Source organism: Ciconia boyciana, chromosome 2 (assembly GCF_034638445.1).
Source record: "Ciconia boyciana chromosome 2, ASM3463844v1, whole genome shotgun sequence".
Lineage (NCBI taxonomy): Eukaryota > Metazoa > Chordata > Aves > Ciconiiformes > Ciconiidae > Ciconia > Ciconia boyciana.
Window position 1 is genome coordinate 385379 of NC_132935.1, and position 19859 is coordinate 405237.

General features: G+C 73.8%; 1 protein-coding gene across 7 annotated transcripts in view; it reads right to left on the reverse strand.

Annotated features, from left to right (window-relative positions):
- Nucleotides 1-19859, reverse strand: part of LOC140647288 (microtubule-actin cross-linking factor 1, isoforms 6/7-like) — a 28012-nt gene that overhangs the window by 4693 nt on the left and 3460 nt on the right. The window contains exons 1-29 of one of the 7 annotated variants that reach the window (XM_072851712.1): nt 17159-17269; nt 14866-15464; nt 14028-14198; nt 13672-13838; nt 12468-12627; nt 12162-12246; nt 11436-11677; nt 11058-11177; nt 10755-10862; nt 10392-10610; nt 9899-10102; nt 9585-9816; nt 9172-9398; nt 8959-9081; nt 8285-8386; nt 7562-7663; nt 6899-7054; nt 6383-6538; nt 5350-5547; nt 5133-5261; nt 4678-4848; nt 4419-4574; nt 3898-4104; nt 3548-3667; nt 3020-3189; nt 2541-2700; nt 2024-2221; nt 1260-1385; nt 865-1008 (exon numbers count right to left, since the gene is read on the reverse strand). In XM_072851712.1, the coding sequence (XP_072707813.1) occupies nt 865-1008; nt 1260-1385; nt 2024-2221; nt 2541-2700; nt 3020-3189; nt 3548-3667; nt 3898-4104; nt 4419-4574; nt 4678-4848; nt 5133-5261; nt 5350-5547; nt 6383-6538; nt 6899-7054; nt 7562-7663; nt 8285-8386; nt 8959-9081; nt 9172-9398; nt 9585-9816; nt 9899-10102; nt 10392-10610; nt 10755-10862; nt 11058-11177; nt 11436-11677; nt 12162-12246; nt 12468-12627; nt 13672-13838; nt 14028-14198; nt 14866-15423 (4911 nt within the window). In that variant the 5' untranslated portion in view covers nt 15424-15464; nt 17159-17269. Of the gene's footprint in view, nt 1-625; nt 768-864; nt 1009-1259; nt 1386-2023; nt 2222-2540; nt 2701-3019; nt 3190-3547; nt 3668-3897; nt 4105-4418; nt 4575-4677; nt 4849-5132; nt 5262-5349; nt 5548-6382; nt 6539-6898; nt 7055-7561; nt 7664-8284; nt 8387-8958; nt 9082-9171; nt 9399-9584; nt 9817-9898; nt 10103-10391; nt 10611-10754; nt 10863-11057; nt 11178-11435; nt 11678-12161; nt 12247-12467; nt 12628-13671; nt 13839-14027; nt 14199-14865; nt 15965-16422; nt 16442-17158; nt 17270-19859 lie in introns of those variants that run through there. The other 6 variants (XM_072851714.1, XM_072851718.1, XM_072851713.1 and 3 more) reach the window with 6 other exon arrangements.

Sequence of the window (19859 nt, forward strand, 5' to 3'; positions counted from 1 at the left end):
AGGAACATGGGGCAGGGAGGTGGGGGCTCCACGGCCCACCCGTGACCACGGGGCAGGACCAAGTTCCCGCTGGGTGGCCAATGTGCCACCCAGCCTCTGGCCGCTCATGTGCCAAGGGGCCTTTGCAGCTCCTGGGTGCTGCACTTCGAGCACCGGTCCTCGGTCTGTCCCCGTGGGCAGCGGCTGAATGTGCCAGCAGCCCGGTGTGCACCACTGCGGACGTGCTGGCTGCCCTCGCAGTGGGGCCGTGCCGCATCCTTGCTATCTGGGGCGAGTGGCCGAGGAGGGCAGTCCTGAGGGCAGCAGGACCCCGCAGCAGATCCGGATCAGACACCGAAGACCTCTGCTCACTAAGGGCTTTGTGCAGGTGGGGGTGAAGGCTCGGCCGAACCCATCAGACCCCTTCAGGGAGAGCCGGGAGCGGGAGCGCTCTTGCCTGCAAACCCACAGTGCCAGGGAGCCTCCGAGCCTGGACCGCATGGCATCTCCCACCTCACGTGTGGAGTGAGTCACCACCATCCGGGTGGGACCCGAGTGACCCCCTGCATGGCCCCAGGATGGGGGGCAGGGGTGGGAGCGAGGGGATGGCCAGGACTGGCCGGGGCGGTGCGTCCCGGTGGCTCACGGAGGGCCAGGTCTGTGCAGGAGGAGCTGAGTCAGGGCTGTCCGGTCACTGGCAAGACCAAGACTGTCTGCGTCGGCCGGGGATGGAGCCGAGCACCCCCAGCTCCCCGCGCTGCGGTCAGGAGCGCTGCGCCAAAGAGGCACTGGCAGTGGGAAAGACATGGGGCCGTGCTCGTCCCGGGCGCGGGTGCAGATCTGCTCCGTGCCCGGGGAGGGATGGAGAAGGGGCACCCAGCTCACCTCCTGGAAGCGGCTCTTGACGACCGTGACCCAGGATTTGATGGTGATGACCGAGTCCGGGTGGCAGGTGGAGAGGATCTCCTCCCCCAGTGAGGTGATACACTCTAGCTCCAGCTGCTGACACTGCAGGGACTTCATCAGCTCCTGGGGGAGCGCATGGACAGCGGTACTGCCGGGTCTCAGCCCCCTGCACCCCGCTGCGCAGCCCAGCGCCCCAGGGACCAGCCTCCAGCCGGCCGGGTGTGCAGGTGGGGGAATGACGCTGGGTGGAGCGAGCACGGCCGCTGAGCACGGCTGTCTTTGCATGGGGTGCTTGGGACCCCAAATCTCTCAGGAGCCACCCTGGAGGCAGGGGCTGGCGGGGGCTGGTGGGGCTGGCAGGGACAGGCACCGACCTGCAGCTGGCTCTGGCACTCCTGCACGGCCAGCTCCTCCTCGGGGAAGACACCATACTTGAGGGTTTTCTCTGACTCAGAGAGGCGACCCAGGAAGGAGTGCACCAGGGTGTGAAACTCCTCTGCCTGCCACGGACAGCCGGGGACCTGCTCAGCACCCACCCCATGGCCGCAGCCTCCGGTCCCGGCCCCCTCAGCCCCCCTCCCCCGGCCAGACCCCGAGCCCTGCAGCTGCCGCTCCTGCCCGGGGCCACGCAAGCACTCGGCGCAGCTCCAGGCCCCGGCAGGAGCTGCTGCCAGCCCAGCCCAAACCCCACAGCAGGGCAGAGAGGATGCTCCTCACCCCAGCTTGAGACCTGGGACACAATTTCCCCTGAGCCCCAGCAGTAACTCCCCGTCGAGCAGAGCACCCTGCAACGCACACGGGCATCCCGGCCCCGGCACCCTGCACGCGGGTACACCTGCAATGGGCGTCTGCAGCACCCAGCCTGGCACCCGGCCACGGCGCCTTGCGACACGGCCACACGGAGCCCCACAGCCCCACACAGCGCCCTGCAACGCACGGCCACCCACAGAGCCCAGGCACCCCACGCAGCACCCTGCAGCACAGCCACACGCAGCCCTGGGCTCCCCACACGCCCGTGGCTGCCTGCAGAGCCTTCCCGCAAAGACGCACCGCCCGCAGACCCCAGCTTCCCACCCGGGGAGGCCCTGGGCCGGCTGCTGCCCCCCCGCCAGCCCCCCCCGGCTCGCACGGCTCTCACCTGCCGGAGCGCAGCCTCCAGCCGGGCCTGCTTGGAGACGGAGAGCTTGCAGACCAGGTCCCAGCGGGTGCTCAGCTCCTCCATCTGCTTCTGCAGCCACTGGGAGTCGACGCTGCTGCTGCCGCGGGTCAGGTCCCGCACCGAGCGCTTCAGCATCTTGATGCAGCTGGCTCGCTTGCCCAGCTCCTTCTGGAAGACCTGGAGAGAGGGCAGGAGGGGGTGGGAAACGCCGGGGGGGGGTCCCAGCACCCTGCCTGGCGCCCGCTGCTGTGCAGGGCCCCCGCGTGCCCCAGGCCCCCTTGCAGCAGTGGGGTACGCGGGGCACCCCAGCACTGCCCCAAGGACTGGGAGCGTAGGCTCCAGTACAGTGGGGGCTGCGCCGGCAGGCAAAGCCCCATCCTGCGCCTGGCTCCCGTCCTGCCCCGGGATGGAGGGTGGGCAGGGCCGGCGCAGAGCCCGGGGCTCCCCAGGGCCCGACACAGGGCAGGGACCTCCCCGCGCGGCTGGGGACACCCACCTTGTGCTTGTCCATGAGGTCACTGACCAGGTCCCGGTCCCCTCCAACAGGCACATCCTCACTCAGTTGTGGCTCAGCCCGGTACAGCCAGTCCATGAGGGCCTGCAGCGCGTCCGTGAACTTGCCCGAGAAGAGCAGGTTCTCCTCCAGCTTGTGCTGCCTGCGAGGAAGGGCGCAGGCAATGCCCAGCAGCGCCCAGGTGCAGGGGCTCACTCCCACGGCGCAAGGAACGGCCGCCCCACGGGGAGCCCGGCAGCGCGGCTGTAAGTGCCTGAGCTTGGCTATGGCTGGGGACAGACCCCGGCTGCACCCCCAGGAGCCAGAGCCCCGTGGAGCTGGGACAGGGGGCCCCAAAGCAGGGAGCGGGATGCCCGGGGAGGAAGGGCAATGCCATGCCCCCCCACCTGGGACCCGCATGGCAAGCAGAGCACAGGCATCCCACCCCACCCCATCCCCATCCCCTCCCGTCCCAGCCTCACCTCTCCACAGCCCGGCTGCACAGCACATCCCAGCGCTCCTTCAGCTCCCCCAGCAGCTCCTCCAGCGGCTGCAGGTCCTCGGGAAGCCGGGCTCTCTCCCGCAGCGCCCGCCCGCTCCGCAGCGTGGCCTCATACACCGGCCGCTTCAAGCGCAGCACCTTCTGGAAAGCCTGCGGGCAGAGGGGATGAGCCCGCCCGGACCCCCAGGACGTGGGTGCCGGCCCCAGGGCAGGCGGGCTGGGGGGAGACCCCCGCCTCCCCGAGTGCCGCGGGGCAGCTTAGGGGGCCGGTGCCCCTTGGCTGGGGGCTCCTCCCGCCCCAGGTCTCTGCAGAGGCAGCCCTGGAAAGGCGTCCGACTGCCACGGCACCGAGTGCGTCGGGGCGCTGCCATCCCGCTGGGAGCTGGGGAGCCCCCTCCCCTGGCACCCCCCAGCCCCCCAGCTCTGCTCCCCACTGCCCGTGGCTGGGCAGCCGCCCCTGCTGGGACCCCGCTCTCCACAGGGCTGGGGAGCGGGGCAGGCCCCCCACCTTGTGCTCAGCCAGCTGGCACTTGATCTCCTCCTGGCTCGTGGCAGTGTCCTGCGGCACCTCCAAGCTCTGCTCCACCTCATCCATCCAGTCCAGGAGCAGCCGCCGGGACTCGCTGAACTGGAAGGGAGGGGAGGGGGGCACGTGGGGGAGGCCTCGCCTGCACAGCAGGGGCCGGCACGACCTGGACGATGAGCCACAGCAGCCACGCGACAGGGCTGCACGGCCCGTGCGCCTCCGTGGCGCAAACCACGGGCCAGCGCGGCACGGTCCCCGTGCCGGAGCCGCGCGGCCTGTGCACCGGCACAGCTCCTGGCAAGACCCGCGTCCCCTGGCCCCGCGCCGAGTACCTGCTTGGTGCGCTTGCGGGCCTCCTCCAGCGCCGCCCCTCGCTCCGACGTCCGCTGCAGCACCTTGCCCAGCCGCTCCCTGGCTGTCAGCACCAGGTTCTGGATGACGGCACCATCCTGCTTCCTGCTGAAGTCCTTCAAGCGAGATGCAACAGCCTCCAGGCCGCTGAGCTTTTCCCCGTGGGCGTTCGCCTCCTTCACCAGGGCCTGTGGGAGAGCGGAGGCAGCTGGGGGCGCGCGGATGGCCCCGGGGCAGGAGCGGGGCCTCCGAGCGCAGCCCACACCGGGACGGGGCGCAGAGCCGACTCGGTCCACCGCTGCAGGGAGAGACATCCCGCTGGCAGCCCAGGGGAGACTTCCCCTGCCAGTGCTGCTGCCGCTGCCGCCGCCGCGTGGGACCGCTCCAGGCAGACCCCAGCCCCGCGGAACCAGCCCCGGCTCCGGGGCGTGCTGCCGGCTGGCGCGGGGGCACACCCGGGCAGCGGGCGGGAGGGCGCCGCGCCGGCTCAGCCCGCGCTTGCCTTGTGCTCCTGGATCTGCGCGGTGACGGTGTCCAGGACGAAGCTGGGCGGTGCGGGGGAGCCGAGGAGCTCCTCCGCGTGAGCCACCCAGCGCAGCAGCTCCTGCACCGTGCCGTGAAACTCGGTGGTGACCGTCAGCCCCTCGGCCAGGCGCTCCTGCGGGCAGGGGGGAGGCGCTGATGGGGACGGGCACCCGCAGCCCCCGGAGCTGGGGCAGGGTTGGCACCCCCGGTGGGCAGCACGCCCCTGCCCTGCACACCTTCCTCTCCTGGGCCTCGGCATGGACGCTCTCCCACTTCTGCTCCAGGATGCGGAGGCTGTGCTCGGTGCTGCAGGGCCGGCCAGCGCGGCAGGAGGCCAGCAGCCGCTGCAGCCGCTCCCGCACGCCGCTGTACGCCTCCTGCTTGGACTCCATCTCCTTGCATAGCTCCTGCCGAGAGGCCACAGGGAGCCCTGGGGTCACTGCCCCACAGGGGGATGGGGACAGGGACAGGAACAGGGATGGGGAGGGCTCCCGCTCTGTCCCCATGGATCTGGAGGGGGCGGGGGGGGAGGGGTGCGGGGGGGCTCTGCCTGCTCAGGGAGGGGAGAAGGCAGAGAAGGGTCCCGGCACCTCGGTGCAGAGAGGGGCAGATTTGGGACACACACGCAACCCGCAAGGGACACTCGGGGACGGCCCTGCAGCGGGGGGGCCGGCACAGCCCCGGTGCTCACCAGGTGCGCGGTGAGGTTCTCTTTGGTGGTGTCCGGGTGGCCCCACGCTGGCCTGGAGAAGAAGAGCTGCAGCTCCACCTGCTCCAGCCACTGCAGCAGCTCCGTGATCTCCAGCGTGACGTCCTGCACCTGGGGGCAGCACGGGGGCTCAGCGCTGCCCCTGCCAGCGGCAGCCGCGGCCGGCAGCCCCGGCACGCGGGCGCACAGTGCCCCGTACCTGGCTGAGGTTGTTCTCCAGCTCCAGCTGGCGGCTCTCGGTCTCGCTCTGCACCAGGTCCCAGCGCTGGTTGAGCTGCTGCAGGCTGCGCTGGAGCCCCTCCACGCTCTCCCCCAGGCTGGAGAGCAGCAAGCCCTGCCCAGCCTCATTGACGGACTGCACCGTGCGGGCATGGGACATGACGTCGTTCCTCAGCACCTGGGGACGGGGCGCCGCGGTCACAGCCGGCACCCCAGCGGGGGCACCCCACGTCCCCGGCCGGCTACGCCGTGTGAAGACCCTCGCCCCAGGCGCCCGGGCCACCTCTGCTGCCCACATCAACGCTGCCACAGCAGTGCTTGGCAGCCCCGCAGGGCCGGGGTCCGGGGAGTGCCACGCGGGGGGAGGACGGCACCCGGGGATGCCCCAGGGCCGGCACCCTGGCTCTCGTCCTCAGTGTGGCATGGGGCGGGTGCGAGGCACCAAATCTGCTGCTCCGTGGCAGGGAGGCTGCCGGCACAGGGCACAAAGGAGGCTGGGGCCGCCCCCTGTGCGCAGCGCCCCGGCCCCAGGGCCGGCCAGCACCTCACAGCACCTCGCCTGCATCAGACACAGCGTGAGCGTGCCCAGGCAAAGGGAAGCGGCTCTGGGCCGGCCACGGCCCCAGCCGCCTCCCGGCAGGTGTGGAGACAGCTCATTCCTTCCATGCTGTCACCGCGGGAGGGGACGCGTTCTCACGCCACCCACCCCAAGCCGCAGTCTGCCCGACCCAGCCGCCGTGGCCCCAGGGCTCGATGGCAGCACCGGGAGGAGGGGGCCGAACCTCCCGGCAGGGGCCAGGCAGCAGCCGGCGGCCAGGATGCGGCGCCGCAGCAGGAGGACCACGACCGGGACCTCCCGTGCAACGGGACACAGCAGGACTGTGCCACGTCCCCCGCCGGGGGACGTTCCCGTGAGAACGCCCGGCTGTCAGAGCGGGCAGCCAACGCTCAAGACAGCAGTCAGGCAGCCCGGGCACGGCGCACAGGCAGCCCCGTCCCGCTGCCGCCCTCACCTTGTGCTTGGCCAGCTCGATCTCGCAGCTCTGCAGGTCGAGGCGCAGCAGCACTGGGCCCTGCAGCTGCTCGGTGGTGCGGGACAGCCACTGCAGCAGCTCCTCCAGCTGGTGCTGGAACTGTCCCAGGCCCAGCAGAGCTGCCTCCAGCTGGTGCTGCCCCGGCAAGGGCGGAATTGGGCACCCGTTTGGCAGGAGCAATGGCAGCCCTGACCATGCACCCAGCGCCCACACGTCCCCGCGCACCCACGGTGCCCCAGGCACCGCAGGGCACCGTGCATCCGGTGCCTCCGTGGCCCCGCATCCACCCAGCGCCACGCGCCCAGCACCCACATGGCACCCCGAGCACCCACCCTGCCGTGGCTCTGGCCTCGTGCCGGTGGCAGATCCGGTCGACAGCCCCGGTGCCACCACCACCTCCCAGAGCCCCTGAGCCCCCGTGCCCAGACAGCAGCGCCCACCCAGCCCTGCCCCATGCCCGGGACTGCCCCCGCACCGGCCGGGCCCCCTCCCTACCTGGCGGCTGACGATCTCCTCCTCCAGGCGGTCCCAGCGCTGGCGGAAGTCGCTGAGCAGGGCTGGGGGGTCCCCCTGCCCTGCGCCCCCCAGGCCGGCCTGGTGCCGCAGGCTTTCCACGTCCACCTTGCACTGGTAGAGCTCCCTCTTGAACTCCTGTGGGGCAGCGGTGAGTGGGCAACCCCCAGCCCCACACGTGGCGGTGGGGGTCTGCCGTGCCACCAGGCGCGGCGCGGCACGGCACGGCACGGCACGGCACGGCACGGCAGAGCTGGGTCTGGCACACACTGCATAGTTTGGCACAGCACAGCGCGGCATGGCATGGCGTGGCATGGCAGAGCTGGGTCTGGCACGCACCGTGTGGTTTGGCGTGGCACAGCACAGCACGGCACAGCTTGGCACAGGCACCGGGGCCCAGAGCTCCTCCTCGTGGAGAGCAGGGAGCCCTGCCCGCTCGGGGCACCTTGGGGGAGCAGGATTTGGCCACCCCAGGCAGGACTCGGCCGCTCAGCGCCCACCAAGAGCGGGTGCCGCGGGGGAACCAGCACCGTCCAACGTACCACGCTTTCGTCCCGCTGCTGCCCCGAGCACCCCGCCTGCCCCTCCCCGCTGCCCCCCTGCCGGACCCCAGGGCGCAGGGCTCCATCCTGCAGCACGGCCCACCTTCAGCTCCGCCAGCTGCTGCTGCACCATGTCCAGGTCCCCACCAACGAGGAACTCCTCCGCGATGCGCAGCTCGGCCGCGTCCAGCCACTCGAACAGCCGCTGGGGACAGAGAGGGGCTGTGGGGTCAGGGAGGGCGGGGGGGCCCAGGCCCCCCTCGCTGTCCCCATCCGTGTCCCTGCACGCCAGACACGTCAGCCCCGCCAGGCCGCCAGCACAGCTGCGTCCCTGGGGGCGCGGGCATGCTCACCCCTGCTCTCTGTAGCCCCGTGGCCAGGAGCGGGGCTGGGACCTGCCGTGGTCCCCAGGGAGGGCCGGAGCACAGGGCAGGAGGGTGCTCCAGCCCCATCCCTACCGAGGGGAACCTCGACGCGGGCACGTCACGCTGGGGCAGGACAGGGGCACGGCCGGCCCCGCTGCCCCCTGCCCCGCTGCCCTACAGTCCTACAGCCTCGCCAGCCCCATTTCCCCCCACAAGGCAGCATCACGGCCCTGTAGCCCAGCTAGCCCCACAGCCCTATAGTCCTGCACCCCTGCACAGCCCTGCTGCCCGGCCGGCCCCACTGCCAGCCCCGCTGCCAGGTCCTGCCTTTAGCCGTGCCCAGGGACCACCACGGTGGCCCCACGGCCCCTCGCACTCCTGAGCAGGGACGGGAGGGTGACGCAGACGGGGGGCAGGCCCCTGTGTGGGGTGTCTGCCTGAGCGGGCCGCCAGCACCCCACCTGCATGGTCTCCTGGTAGCTGACGGAGGCCTGGAGCTGCTCCTCGAGGCGGGCGTACCGCTCCGTCCACACCTTGTTCAGGCTGTGCCAGGAGGAGTAGAGCTGCGGCAGGGCGCGAGGGTCAGTGGCACCACGTGGGGGGCCGGGCACGGGGGTCGGCGGCACCGCGCGGGGGGCCGGGCGCGGGGGTCGGCAGCACCGGTTGGGGCACAAGGGTCAGCGGCACCGTGCGGGGGGCCAGGGCGCGGGGGTCAGCGGCACCGTGGGGGGGGTGAGGGCACGGGAGTCAGCAGCACCGTGCGGGGAGGGGGGTGCGAGGGTCAGCAGCGCCGCATGGGGTCGGTGGGCACCAGCACCAGGTGCATGAGCCAACCAGCTCTGCCGCGGGGGGCAAGGGACGGCGGGCACCGGTGCGGGGTGTGAGGCTTGGCGGACATGCGGCCCCTGGCACAGGGACACCAGCCCGGGATCGCCGCCCTCCATCCAGCCCGGCCCCAGGACCTCCAGGGGACGCCGGGTCTAGGGAGCATGCCTGCCCCCCCCCGTCCCCCCGGGCCCAGCCGCAGCTCCGCTCTGGGGACGTCCCATCCCCGCGAGCAGCATCCCCACGCCCCCAGGACCCGGTCCCTTGCCGGACCCCGTCCCTTGCCGGACCCCCACCCCCTGGCACTCACATCATCCAGGCTCTTGGTGACGTCGGGCTTGTCAGGGTCCCCGCAGGAGGACATCAGCTCCACGCCCAGGCTGCCCAGCGTGTCCAGCTCGCCCTGCAGGGAGTCAATCTCCTCCCGCAGCGCCTGCGGGCCGGGAAGGGGCTCGGCGCTGCCCGTGCCGCGGGGCCGCCCCTGCCGCGGGGCTGCCCACCGGGCCCCCTCCCCACCCCGTACCTGCATGGTGCGGAGCCGCGCGCGGATGGCCTCGGGCTCGCCGCCGGCCTCCTCCAGCCCCAGCACCAGCTGCTGGGTGTCGCTCAGCGTCAGGGCCAGCTCGGAGAGACCGTGCCAGAAGCGGTCGGCCAGCGCCAGCAGCTCCCGCAGCCAGCGCTCCTGCTCCTGGCAGCGGCCCCGCAGGCAGCTCCACTGGGACAGCAGCTGTGCCGTCCGCTCCTGGATCCCTGAGGGGCACGAGAGGGACGGGGCTCAGCCGAGGGCCCCTCGGGCGCCGCGAGGGACCCGGCACCCCGGCACAGCCCCCAACAGGGAGACGGCCCCACCGGGACGCCGCCCGCGCGGGGACGCACCGCCGTGCGTGCACGACGCCCGCCCGCGGGGCCGTGTCCGCCCCCCCCCCGTGCCCGCACCTCTGGCAGCAGCATTGGAGTTTGCTGCCTGCATGCTGGCCAGCAGCTCGCTGCCCTGCGCCTGGACGGTCTCCAGGGCCACCCCCAGCTTCTCCAGCTCGCCCAGGGCCAGGCTGTTCTCACGGATCTGCTCCCGAAGGTAGGCCGCGTCGCCGCGGACGGAGGGCTGGCTCTGCAGGCGGCTCTGCAGCCGCTCCAGGCACTCCAGCAGCAAGTCCATGCGCTCGGTCAGCTGGGGAAGGTGCAGGGGGACCAGCCCGGTCACCCGAGGGGAAGCCCCGGGGGACGCCAGCGCTCCGGTGCCGGCCCCATACCTGGCTGTAACGCGGCAGGGCGTCCTCCAGCAGGGCAGCCGCCTGGCGCACGCGCTCGCGGATGCGGCGGTACTGCTCCTCCGCCTCCCGCCAGCGCTGCTGGAACGGGGCACCCTGCTCCGGACTCAGCTCCACCAGCTGCGCCGAGACACGCTGCAGCTTCCCCATCAGGGGCCGGTGCTCCGCGATGGCCTCCCGCAGGCACTGAGGGCAGAGCAAAGGCCGTAGGCACATTCAGGACCGGGACAGGGCGCGTGGGGACGAGGCGCAGTGCACCCCGGACCCCGCACCCACGCCTGGGCTCTGCTCCTGACGGACGGCGCTCGTGCGCGTCGCGTGCCCCAAGCCCAGCAGCCCCCGCAGGGGTGCCCCTGCCGTCCCGCTGCGGACCGCACGCTGCACCACCGCCTCTCTGCTCCCGACCCCGCGGGGTCGTACAGCACGCCCCTGCCTTCCCCTCCCTGTGCCCCGGCTGGGGCCACCCTGCCCTCACCTGCAGCAGCGCCTGCTGTTCCTTGAAGGCCTCGTAGCTGATGGCGTTGGGGGAAAGCTGCACGCCGACGACCCGCGTCTCCTCCAGCCAGGGCAACAGCTCCTCGTGAGCCTCGCGGAACTGGGCGAGCAGGGACTGGGCGTGCTCCAGCTGCACGGCGCAGGCTCCGCTGCGCAGGAAGAGCTGCTCCGTGCGCTCCCGCAGCGCCTGCACGGAGGGCTGCGGAGATGGGTGGCTCACCGGGGTGCCCCACTGCCGCGGGGCCGGGGACACGGGGCACGGCTGTCCCCTGGCGCAGGCGAGCCCCGCTGCGGCAGCATCCCACCCAGCACCCGCAGGGGCAGCCCCGGCGCAGCCGCTCACCTGGAGGTGCCGCCGCAGGGGCTCGGGGCAGGAGCGGAGCAGCGGGTCCGAGATCCCCAGCAGACGCTCCACCAGTCCCCGGTGGTGCAGGATCTCAGCGGAGAGCAGCTGGAAGACAGAGGCGTGTGGGTGCCAGGTCCCGCGGGGACGTCGGCAGGTCCACGCACGCGTGACTGGGTGTCCGTGCAGGAGCCCAGCAGAGCGGGGACGCAGAGCCGGTGTCCCCGGGGACTTCCAGGCACCCCTTTGGGGTGCAGGTACCGGAGGGGCGCACCCCAGCCCAGAGCAGCGCTGCAGACCCACCTTCTGATCGGAGAGCTGCGAGCGGAGGGCCTGGGCGTCCAGCTGCACCCAGCCGATCTCCTCCAGCCGCTCGCCGAGCTCAGCCAAGCGGGCGAGCTCGGAGTCCAGGATCTGCTCGAACTGCGGCAGAGAGCAGAGCCATCAGCCCTGCCGGCAGGGAGGGCAGGCGCACCGCGACAGCCCCTCGGGGACACAGAGCTCCAGCGCATCTGCTGCTGGCTACCACGGGACCTTCTGTCACAACCTCGCGCGTCCCGTCCGGCCGCGTCCCTCCAGACCCGACTCCCCCCGTCTCCCGCTGCAGGCGGCGATGCCATGGGGCCGGGGAGTAGTGAAGGGGGCAGAGGGTGACGGTCCCCAAAGCCCCGCGTCCTGCACCTTTTCCTTGTCGCCCGTGCTGACTGGGGGCTCCTGGCCACCGTGCTGGCTGTCCCAGGAGGCCAGCTCCTTCTCCATGCGGCCCAGCCAAAGCGCCAGGTCCTCCTGGGCAGTGCCCAGGCGGGACGAGGCCTCCAGGGTCTGCCCCAGCCGGTGCACGGTGTCGGCACTGCTCTGGCCCACGATGAGATACCGCATCCTCAGGGACTCCATCTTCTCCTGTGCCAGCTGGGCCTCCTCCCCTGCAGCAGCACCGCAGCCGGCGTCAGCGCTGCTGCGGCCGGCGTCCCCGGCACCGGGGACCTGCCGCACCGACACCTTCCCTCCCTCGCGATGGTCGCTCTGTCCTAACCTTCCCCTGTGCCTGCCCCTCTCCTGCTTCTTCTGGACCCGGCTCTGGCCCCTCGTCCCCTCCGGAGGTGACGTTCAGCTCCCCGGTCAGCCCCTGCTGCCGGTGCACCCTGCCCCACAGTGCTCCTGATCCCCACGGGCCAGGCTCTCCCCCGGCCCCTCTCCGTCCGACGGGACGCTGCACGCCCCGCCACGTGATGCCGTGCTCCCACGGCCGCTGGCAGCCACCGGTGGGGAGCAGAGCACCTCGAGGACACCCAGCGCCCGGGGGTTCCCTCGGTGCTGGCGCAGCCCAGGGCAGCGCTCTGTGCTCGTTCCCTCCCACGTCCCGTGGTCCCGACCCTGCGGCCGCCGCTTCCAGCCAACCCCACTCGCCTGTCACCATCTCCAGGACACGCTGCCCGCTCTCCAGGGTGCCGTCCAGCTCTCCCAGCCGGCCGCGAATCTCCTCGCAGAGGGCCTGGGTGAGAGGCTCTCATGGCAGCGCCTGCTGCGGACGCCGCTCCTCCCGTCCCTGCTGCACCCACGGGTGTCCCCCTGTCCCCATCGCCACCCCCAGCCCTCCCCACGGCCCCGCTTATGACTCCCCCCGCCCCGCCGCGCCCCACTCGCCCTGCCCGCCAGGCCGCCCCGTGCCACGACGGATGCCCGAGCCCGCCCCGCGCCAAGCCCGGCCCCGACCTGGGTTTGCCGGTGGGCATCCTGCACGCGGCTGACGCAGCCGTTGGCGTGCCAGAGCTGGGCCAACTGCCGCTCCGTGGCACCGAGCCACTCCTGGAAGGAGTCCACGGCCTCCTGGAAGCCCTGTGCCGCTGGCAGGATCTGCTCCAGGCGGCCATACCTGCGCCGGGAAGGCTGGGTGAGCCGGAGAGGGTGACAGCCCCCGGCCCCAGGGGCCTCGCAAGTGCAAGACCGAGGTCCTGGCTGGAAAACCCACCTCTCCCCCCGCCTCCGGGGCTGGGTGGCCAATTCCCACACCTGGGGTCCCCCTGCCCTGTGCTCCCCACCCCAAAGCTTCCCACCCCGAATGCGAGGGGCGAGGGGAGGCCAGCATCCCCTGCCCAGCCCAGGCGGCGCTGGCGGCATCCCGAGGACAGGCTGCAGGTGCCCGGGGCTGAGGGTCCCGCTTCGTCCCAGCGAGGGCTGGGGACACGGGGATGCAGGACGAGGCAGCCCCTGCCAGGCTGTGCCAGCCCCAGCCCTGCTCTGTGACCCATCGGCTGCCCGTCCTCTGCAGGGCAGGACCTCCCCTGCCCCAGCATCATCCTGCCAAGCAGGCTGGGCACTGGCACGGCCATGCTGCGGCCGCGCTGCTCTGCTCCAAGCCCAGCGGGACCCCAGCGAGCTCCCCTGCCGCTGGCAGCAAAGGGCCGTCTCTCGACCCGGTGCTCCGCGGCCTCGTGCCGGAGCAGCCGCAGAGCCACAGACCCACTGACCCCAGGGCCAGGAAGGAGGGGAAGAGATGTGGCGGGAGCCTGTCCCAAAGCAAGAGCCTCGCTTGCCGCTCTGCACCATGCCTGCCTGAACCTCTCCAGACCAAGCCCCTCACTTGCCGGCGGCGGGGAGGGCCAGGCGGTGCAGCGAGGCGATGGTGTGTCCCCGGCCGGCAGCGCCCGGGGAGGCTGCAGGGACCGACCCTGCACCGCGCACGGCTGGAGGCAGCGCGGTCTGTGGGGCACGGTGCAGCCCTGGCACAGGGGACGGGGACGGTCCCTCTGCTAGGGCAGCCCTGGCTCGAGCAGGGCAGGGCAGGGCACGCTGCCGCTGCATGAGGGGACGGCGGGGGGGTCGCGGCACGGCAGCCCGCTGCCGGCTGTTGGGAGAGCCTGTGCGGGCGGGGATGGAGCTGCCGACCCTGCTGACCGGGGTCTCAGCCCAGACCCACCTGGCTTCAGCCTCCTGCATCAGCTTGCCCCACTTCTCCCCGAGGCCGGAGAGGCTGCCGCTCCCCTCGGGCGCCGCGGTGCCAGAGCCGTGCGCCAGCGGCGCAGGTCTGTCCTGCAGGACGAGCTCCACCCGCGGCCTCCGCTCCTCCAGCAGCCGCTTCAGGAGCTGCAAGGCAGTGGGGCACGGCGCTGTGCCACGGATCCCCTCCCTCCCACGCCGCCTCGGCACAGCCCGGCGCCACGGGCAGAGAGTCGGCAGCCCTGGAACGGCCGCTCTGCCCCTGGCCCCCCCCAGCCCCCTAATCCCCGGCCGATGAGCGGCGTGGGTGGGACGCGCCAGCCCAGATCTGCTGACCTTCTGCTCCTCCAGCTGGGCCTTCGCCACCTTCACCTCCGCTGAGGGCGGCTTCTGGTTGCTCACCAGCTCTTCCATGTCCGCCACCCAGGCCAGCAGGCTCTCCAGCGTGTCCTGGGCTCGCTCCGTGCCCGCCGCCTCCTCCAGGACAGGGACAGCCCGGGGGGACACCTGGGGAGAGAGATGGCTGAGCCGCCCAGGCGGGCGGGGGGCAGCCGTGGGGCAGCCGTGGGCCTGGGGCGCACCCCTCCCCACCATGCCCTGTCCGGGAGGCGATGCCGGGGACGGAGGGACCCGGCCCTGCCCAGGTGCTCCCCCGCATCCCCTGCTCGCCCCATCGGTCGGGCTCTGCCGGGATGGGCTCTCCACAGACCCACGCTCCTCCTCGGGGCTGAAGGAGCCTGCAGAGCTCCCCAAAGCAGGGGCTGCGCACCCCGGGAGCACCCCACGCTGCTCAGAGCCCCTACAGACACGCAGCACCCGCAGGGCAGGGTCGAGCCCCCGCCAGCCGTGGCGGAGGGGAGGGGGCCGGCCCCATCCTCCGGCACCCGCTGGGTGCCCAGCGCTGCCCCGAAGCGCTGGGGCAGGAGCACCCCAGCCCTGCCCGCGCAGGGGCACCGCAGCCTGCGCACACCAGCCGGCGCACGGGGCGCAGGCCCCAGCAGCGCAGGAGGGCAGCGGGAGCGCGTGGCCCCACGCGAGCCACGGTCAAGGCAGACAAAGTCCGAGACTCGCTTGCAGAGACAACCATGCCGGCAGAGCAGCCCCGCTGGGGCCGGACCAGGGGGTGGGGCCGGCACAGCGTCTTCCGCAGCGAGGGTCTCTGCCTGGCAGTCACCTCTGCGGCGTCCGTCTGTCCAGAGCAGCCACCAGCTGCGAGCTCCCCCACATGCTCCGTCAGCACCGTGACCGTCCGGGTGACCAAGGGCTCCCCGCCCTTCTCGCCGGCCGGGTACTCCGTCACCTCCACGATCTCCGTCACGATGGTCTCGGTCACCTCCGTCACCTCCGTCACCTCCCGGGTGGTGACGGGTTTCCAGGACCAGGTGCTCCGGGGGGCGCTGGCCCGGGGCGGGGTCCAGGCTGCGCCCCCCGCCTGCCCCTGCCCCTTGAGCGGGACGCAGGCCATGCTCCCGTTCTGCACCGCCACCTCCGACTGGCTGCGCTTCAGCACGGGGCTGCCCGGACGGCTCCGGACACCACCGGGCACCGGGCTCCAGCCGTTCTCCACCGGCTGCGGCTTCTCCGGCAGCCCCGGCCAGGCCTCTGCGATGTTCCTGCCGGGTGGCTGCCCCACGTCCAGCCCCAGGTCCCGGAGCTGCGGCTCCCGGAGGAGCTCCTCCGACCGCCGGCTCTTCTCGCCCAGGCAGCTGGGCCGGCTCACCGAGTTCCCCATGGCACGGGCACGGGTGCCGGGCCCCCGCCTCAGATCCCGGCCTGAAACAAGCCAGGAGGACGCGCGTTATCAGAGCCACCGCGAGGCTGCTCGGCGCCCGGACCCCGTCCTGCGCCCAGGGCCACCCTCTCCTGCCCCCGCTCCCGGCTGCGCCTCTGCCCTGGGCAGCTGCTGGTGCTGCCCAAATTCCTGCACGGGCTTTGGGGGGTCCCAGCCCCCCCCGAGCAAAGGGCTGCTTACAGCCGGGGCCCTGGGGACAGGGAGGGACGAGGCACTGGTCGTCACCGAGGGCCGAGCGGAGGTAGGGGACCCCAAAGGATTCGTGGCACTGCCACCCCTCGCTGGCAGCGCGCGGGGCGCGTGTCCCTGCACCGGCAGGCGCGCGCCTCGTTAACAGACATGTAAATGAAGGGTACCGGGAGGCAGCGCAGGGCACCCGGCAGACAGGCAGATGCTCCCGGCCGGCACCGCTTTGTGCCATTAGATTAACTCGGAGGCCAGCGGAGCCATCTGTCTGCAGGGCCTGACAAAGGCGGCCCGGGGATCTGCTGGGGGGAGCGGGACTGGGGGCCATCCGTCTGGGAGCACCCACCCGGCAGGCAGGCAGGCAGGCAGGCAGGCAGCCTCCCCACCCTGCCGGCCCTGCCCGCCTGCCGCAGCCATAAATCCCCCGCGCCACCCGGCAGGACCCTCCCACGCCAGCCCCCCGCCGCAGCCGCAGTGCTGCCTGCACCCAGATGCACCGCTGCCTGCACCCAGCCCCGCCGCTGCCTGCACCCAGCCCCCGCGCCCGGCCCTCCCGCACACACGCACACGCCGGGCTTGCACAGGCGGACGCTCGTTTGCACCCACCCACCCCGGGTCGGCGCACTGACAGACCCCCCACAGGCCGGGGGTCCGCCCGCACGCGTGCCCCCTCGCCCCACGGACCCCTCTGCTCACACCCCTCCGGGTGGGCATCCCGCCCCCGGCACGGGCCCGGGTGCTGCGGTCACCCACCGAAGAGCCGTGCAGCGGGCACACACTCTCCACGCACGCACGCGACCGCGCGCGCGCTCCACGCGCGCGCAGACAGCGCGGCGGGGCCGCACTCCACGCGCACGGGCACCGCGCTTCACGCCCCGCTCTGCCCGCCACGCGCCGCCGCTGCACACCGAGCGGCGGGCAGAGCCCCACGCCACTGCGCGCCTGCATCAACACGGCTACGCGCGGCACGCAAGCATGCCCACGCCGGCTGCGCACACGCGCAACAGGAGCCCACGCGTACGCGCGTCCGCGGCAGCCGTGCACCCCGGGGTGCGCGCTCCTCCGCGGCCGGAGCGCCTCCGGGCAGCACGCGTGGAGGGCCACGGCAGGGCCAGCAGGCGGGCGAGGCCGGGGGCATTCGGGGAGACCCCGCGCCAGCGCCGCACGCTCCCGGGGACCACCGGCCTCTCCCCCGCGGGCAGCCAGCCCCGGCCGCGGGGACCCGCAGGGCTGCCCCCGGCCGGGCTGCCCCGCGGCGGGCAGGCAGCGCAGGCAGCGCAGGCAAGCGGCCGGGGTGCCCTGCCCGCAGCCCCCGGGGTGCCCTGCCCGCAGCCCGGCCCGCAGCCCTGCCCGCAGCCCGGCCCGCAGCCCCCCGCGCACCCCCGCGGTCTCGCCGCCGGCCCTCGGCTCCCCCCCGCGCGGGGTCCACGGGCGCGGGCACGGACACGGACACGCGACCGCAGCCGCCCCGGGCTCTCCCGGCACTCACCCCTCGGCGGACGCGGGCGTCCATGGGGCCGGGCCGGGCCGGGCCGGGCCGGGCCGGGGGGCTCCGCCGCCCCCGCTACCCGCCGCGCCGCCGGGCCATGGCGGGGGCCGAGCCCCCCGGGCGGGCGGAGCCGGGGCGCGCGGGGACGCGCGGGGACGCGGGGGGCGGCCCGGCCCGGCCCGCGCGGGGCGGCGGAGCGGAGCGGGGCTCGGCCCCCGCTACCGCCGCCCGGGCATCGCCCGCCCCGGCCCCGCCGCTGCCTTTGTGCGCCGCGCCCCGCGGCCGGGCGGTGCGGGGGGACGGGACGGGGCGGCCCCGCCGGCGGCAGCGGGCGGGCGGGCGGGCCCCTCCGGCACGGCTCGGCTCGGCACGGCTCGGCACGGCTCGGCTCGGCTCGGCTCGGCTCGGCTCGGCTCGGCACGGCGCGGCTCGGCGCGGCAGGGCTGACCCCGCGCACCCCCCGCTGATACAATGCAGCCGCCCGCGTTAACTCCTTGCGCGCTGAACGGCGCCGTTACCGGGGAAACCCCCGGGGACTCGCAGCCATCCCGGGCAGGGGGAGGGGAGCAGCGCCGTTCCCACCGCCCGCCCCGCGCGGCCCTGCCCCCGGGGAGCGGCCCCGCGCCCCCCGCACCTGCCACCGCCGCACCTGCTCCGGCACCGCCACCGGCACCGCCACCGGCACCGGCACGGCTCGGGGGGGCCAGGATCCGTCCCTCACCCGGGCTGTGCTTGCCCCGGACCCGTGCACGCACTGCATCCCCTCCGTGCCTGCACCCGCAGCCCCACGGCGGCACAGCCCCACGGCGGCACAGCCCCTCCGGGCTGCACTGACCCCCCCAACCCCGGCTCCGGCCCCCCGGATCACGGCGCTGCCAGCCTGGGCCGCAGCGGGCTGCCGTGGTCGCCGAGGGGGCACGGCCGGCTGCCCGGCTGCTTTGCCGGTGCGGGGTGTCCTCGGCCGGGCTCCGCAGAGCAGGGCAGGGCAGGGATGGGGCAGCTGGGCTGGGCTGCAGAGATGCTATTGCAAAGCCCACCGCCCGCCCCGCCGGACAGCCGGGGTCCTCCAGGCCTGGAGCTCAGGGACCCCCTCCTGCCTCTGCCCCGGGTGCAGGAGGGGCTGGGGGGGGGGGGCAAGAAGCTGCCGGAGGTGCCAGGGTGGGGGGGCTGCTCCCGCCCGTGGCACGCGTGGTGCGAGCCCCATCCTCGGCCTGCCTGGACCCAGCTCTGGCACAGCGGCCCCACAGCCGGCCAGAGGCCCGCCGGGGCGGGGGGTCCCGCCCCACACAAAGGAGCGGGTGCCCCTCGCTGGGCCCCGGGGAGTCTGGGGGCCGCTGCAAGGAGCGTCACGCTGCACTGATGGATGGGGCTCCCTTGGGCTCTCCTGAAAGCAGCGGGCGGAGGGGCCGGGGGCTTTGTCTGCGCGGCTGCCGGAGACGCTGCAGGGAATTAGCATATCCCAGGCTCTCCTGTGGCACCGCACCGTCTTCCCTGCTCGGCGCCAGCGCCTTCCCGCTGCCGGCAGCAAGGAGCTCAGCACCCAGCGCTGTATGCGTGCGTGGGTGCCCTGCAGAGGCACGGACTCCCCTGGGTGCTCTGGGCATCCCCAGCTGAACCGGGCCAACCAGGCGGGACCGGGCCTGGCTGACGGTGCCGAGCGCCCGGGCGCTGCCCCTCGCCCCCGTGCCGGGGGAAACGCCGCTCCACCGCAAAGAGGGGCTGGCCTGGGGGGCTGCTCCCCTCGCTGCTGCCTCGAGCCCCACGGCCCGGTCCACCACCTCCGGCAGCGCAGCCGCCGCCCTCCTCGCTGCCGCCCCGCGGGGCGCACGCACGAGCCCTGCGGCCCCCAGCTCAGCCGCTGCACCGACGAGGCACCCCGGGCGCCCCACGGCACCCGGCCAGGGCCCTGCGTGGCAGGGGCCGGGCAGGGGGCCACAGGCCAGCGCCTGCGGCGGAGCCGCTCGCCGCCCCCTGCCCCACGCGCCCGCCGGCAGCCTGCCCGGCACGCTCGGCAGCCCCAGGTACCGGGCCGGGGGTGGCGCGGGTGCCCCGGACAGAGGGAGCCCAGCGCGGGGCAGCGGGCGAGAGCAGTCGGCCGGAATCCGCAGCCTCAGATCCCGGGAGCCGGGCGGGGTTCCCCTCGGCCCCGGCTTTGTCTGCGCCGGGGCCGGGATGAATGGCCCTTTCAGTTTGTGCTGCCATGTGTGCGGAGGGAGCCCGTGCGCTGGCCAGGCCCGGAACAAAAGGAGCCGGCGAGGGGACTGTTCCAGGGCGGCGAGGAGGGGGCCGGCCGGGGCACCCCTGCCGCCGGGTGCTTGCGCCGCGCCGACGGGGTGGCGGGGGCTGGCGGCCTGTGCCGGCCCGCGGCGGGTGGCAGGACGCGGTACCGCGCTGCGGCGCCAGGCAGGGGGGCAGATGGGGTCTGGACCGCGGGGACCCCCCCGCGTGGCTGCACAGCCCTCACCTGGGCAGGGGGGCACGGCTGCACGGCCCGTGCACGGCTGCACACACCCCGTGCGCGGCTGCGCACACCTCGTGCACGGCTGCACACCTCGTGCACGGCTGCATGCCCCGTGCATGGCTGCACACACCCCGTGCGCGGCTGCGCACACCTCGTGCACAGCTGCAAGCCCCTTGCACGGCTGCACGCCCCGTGCATGGCTGCACACCTCGTGCACGGCTGCACGCCCCGTGCACGGAT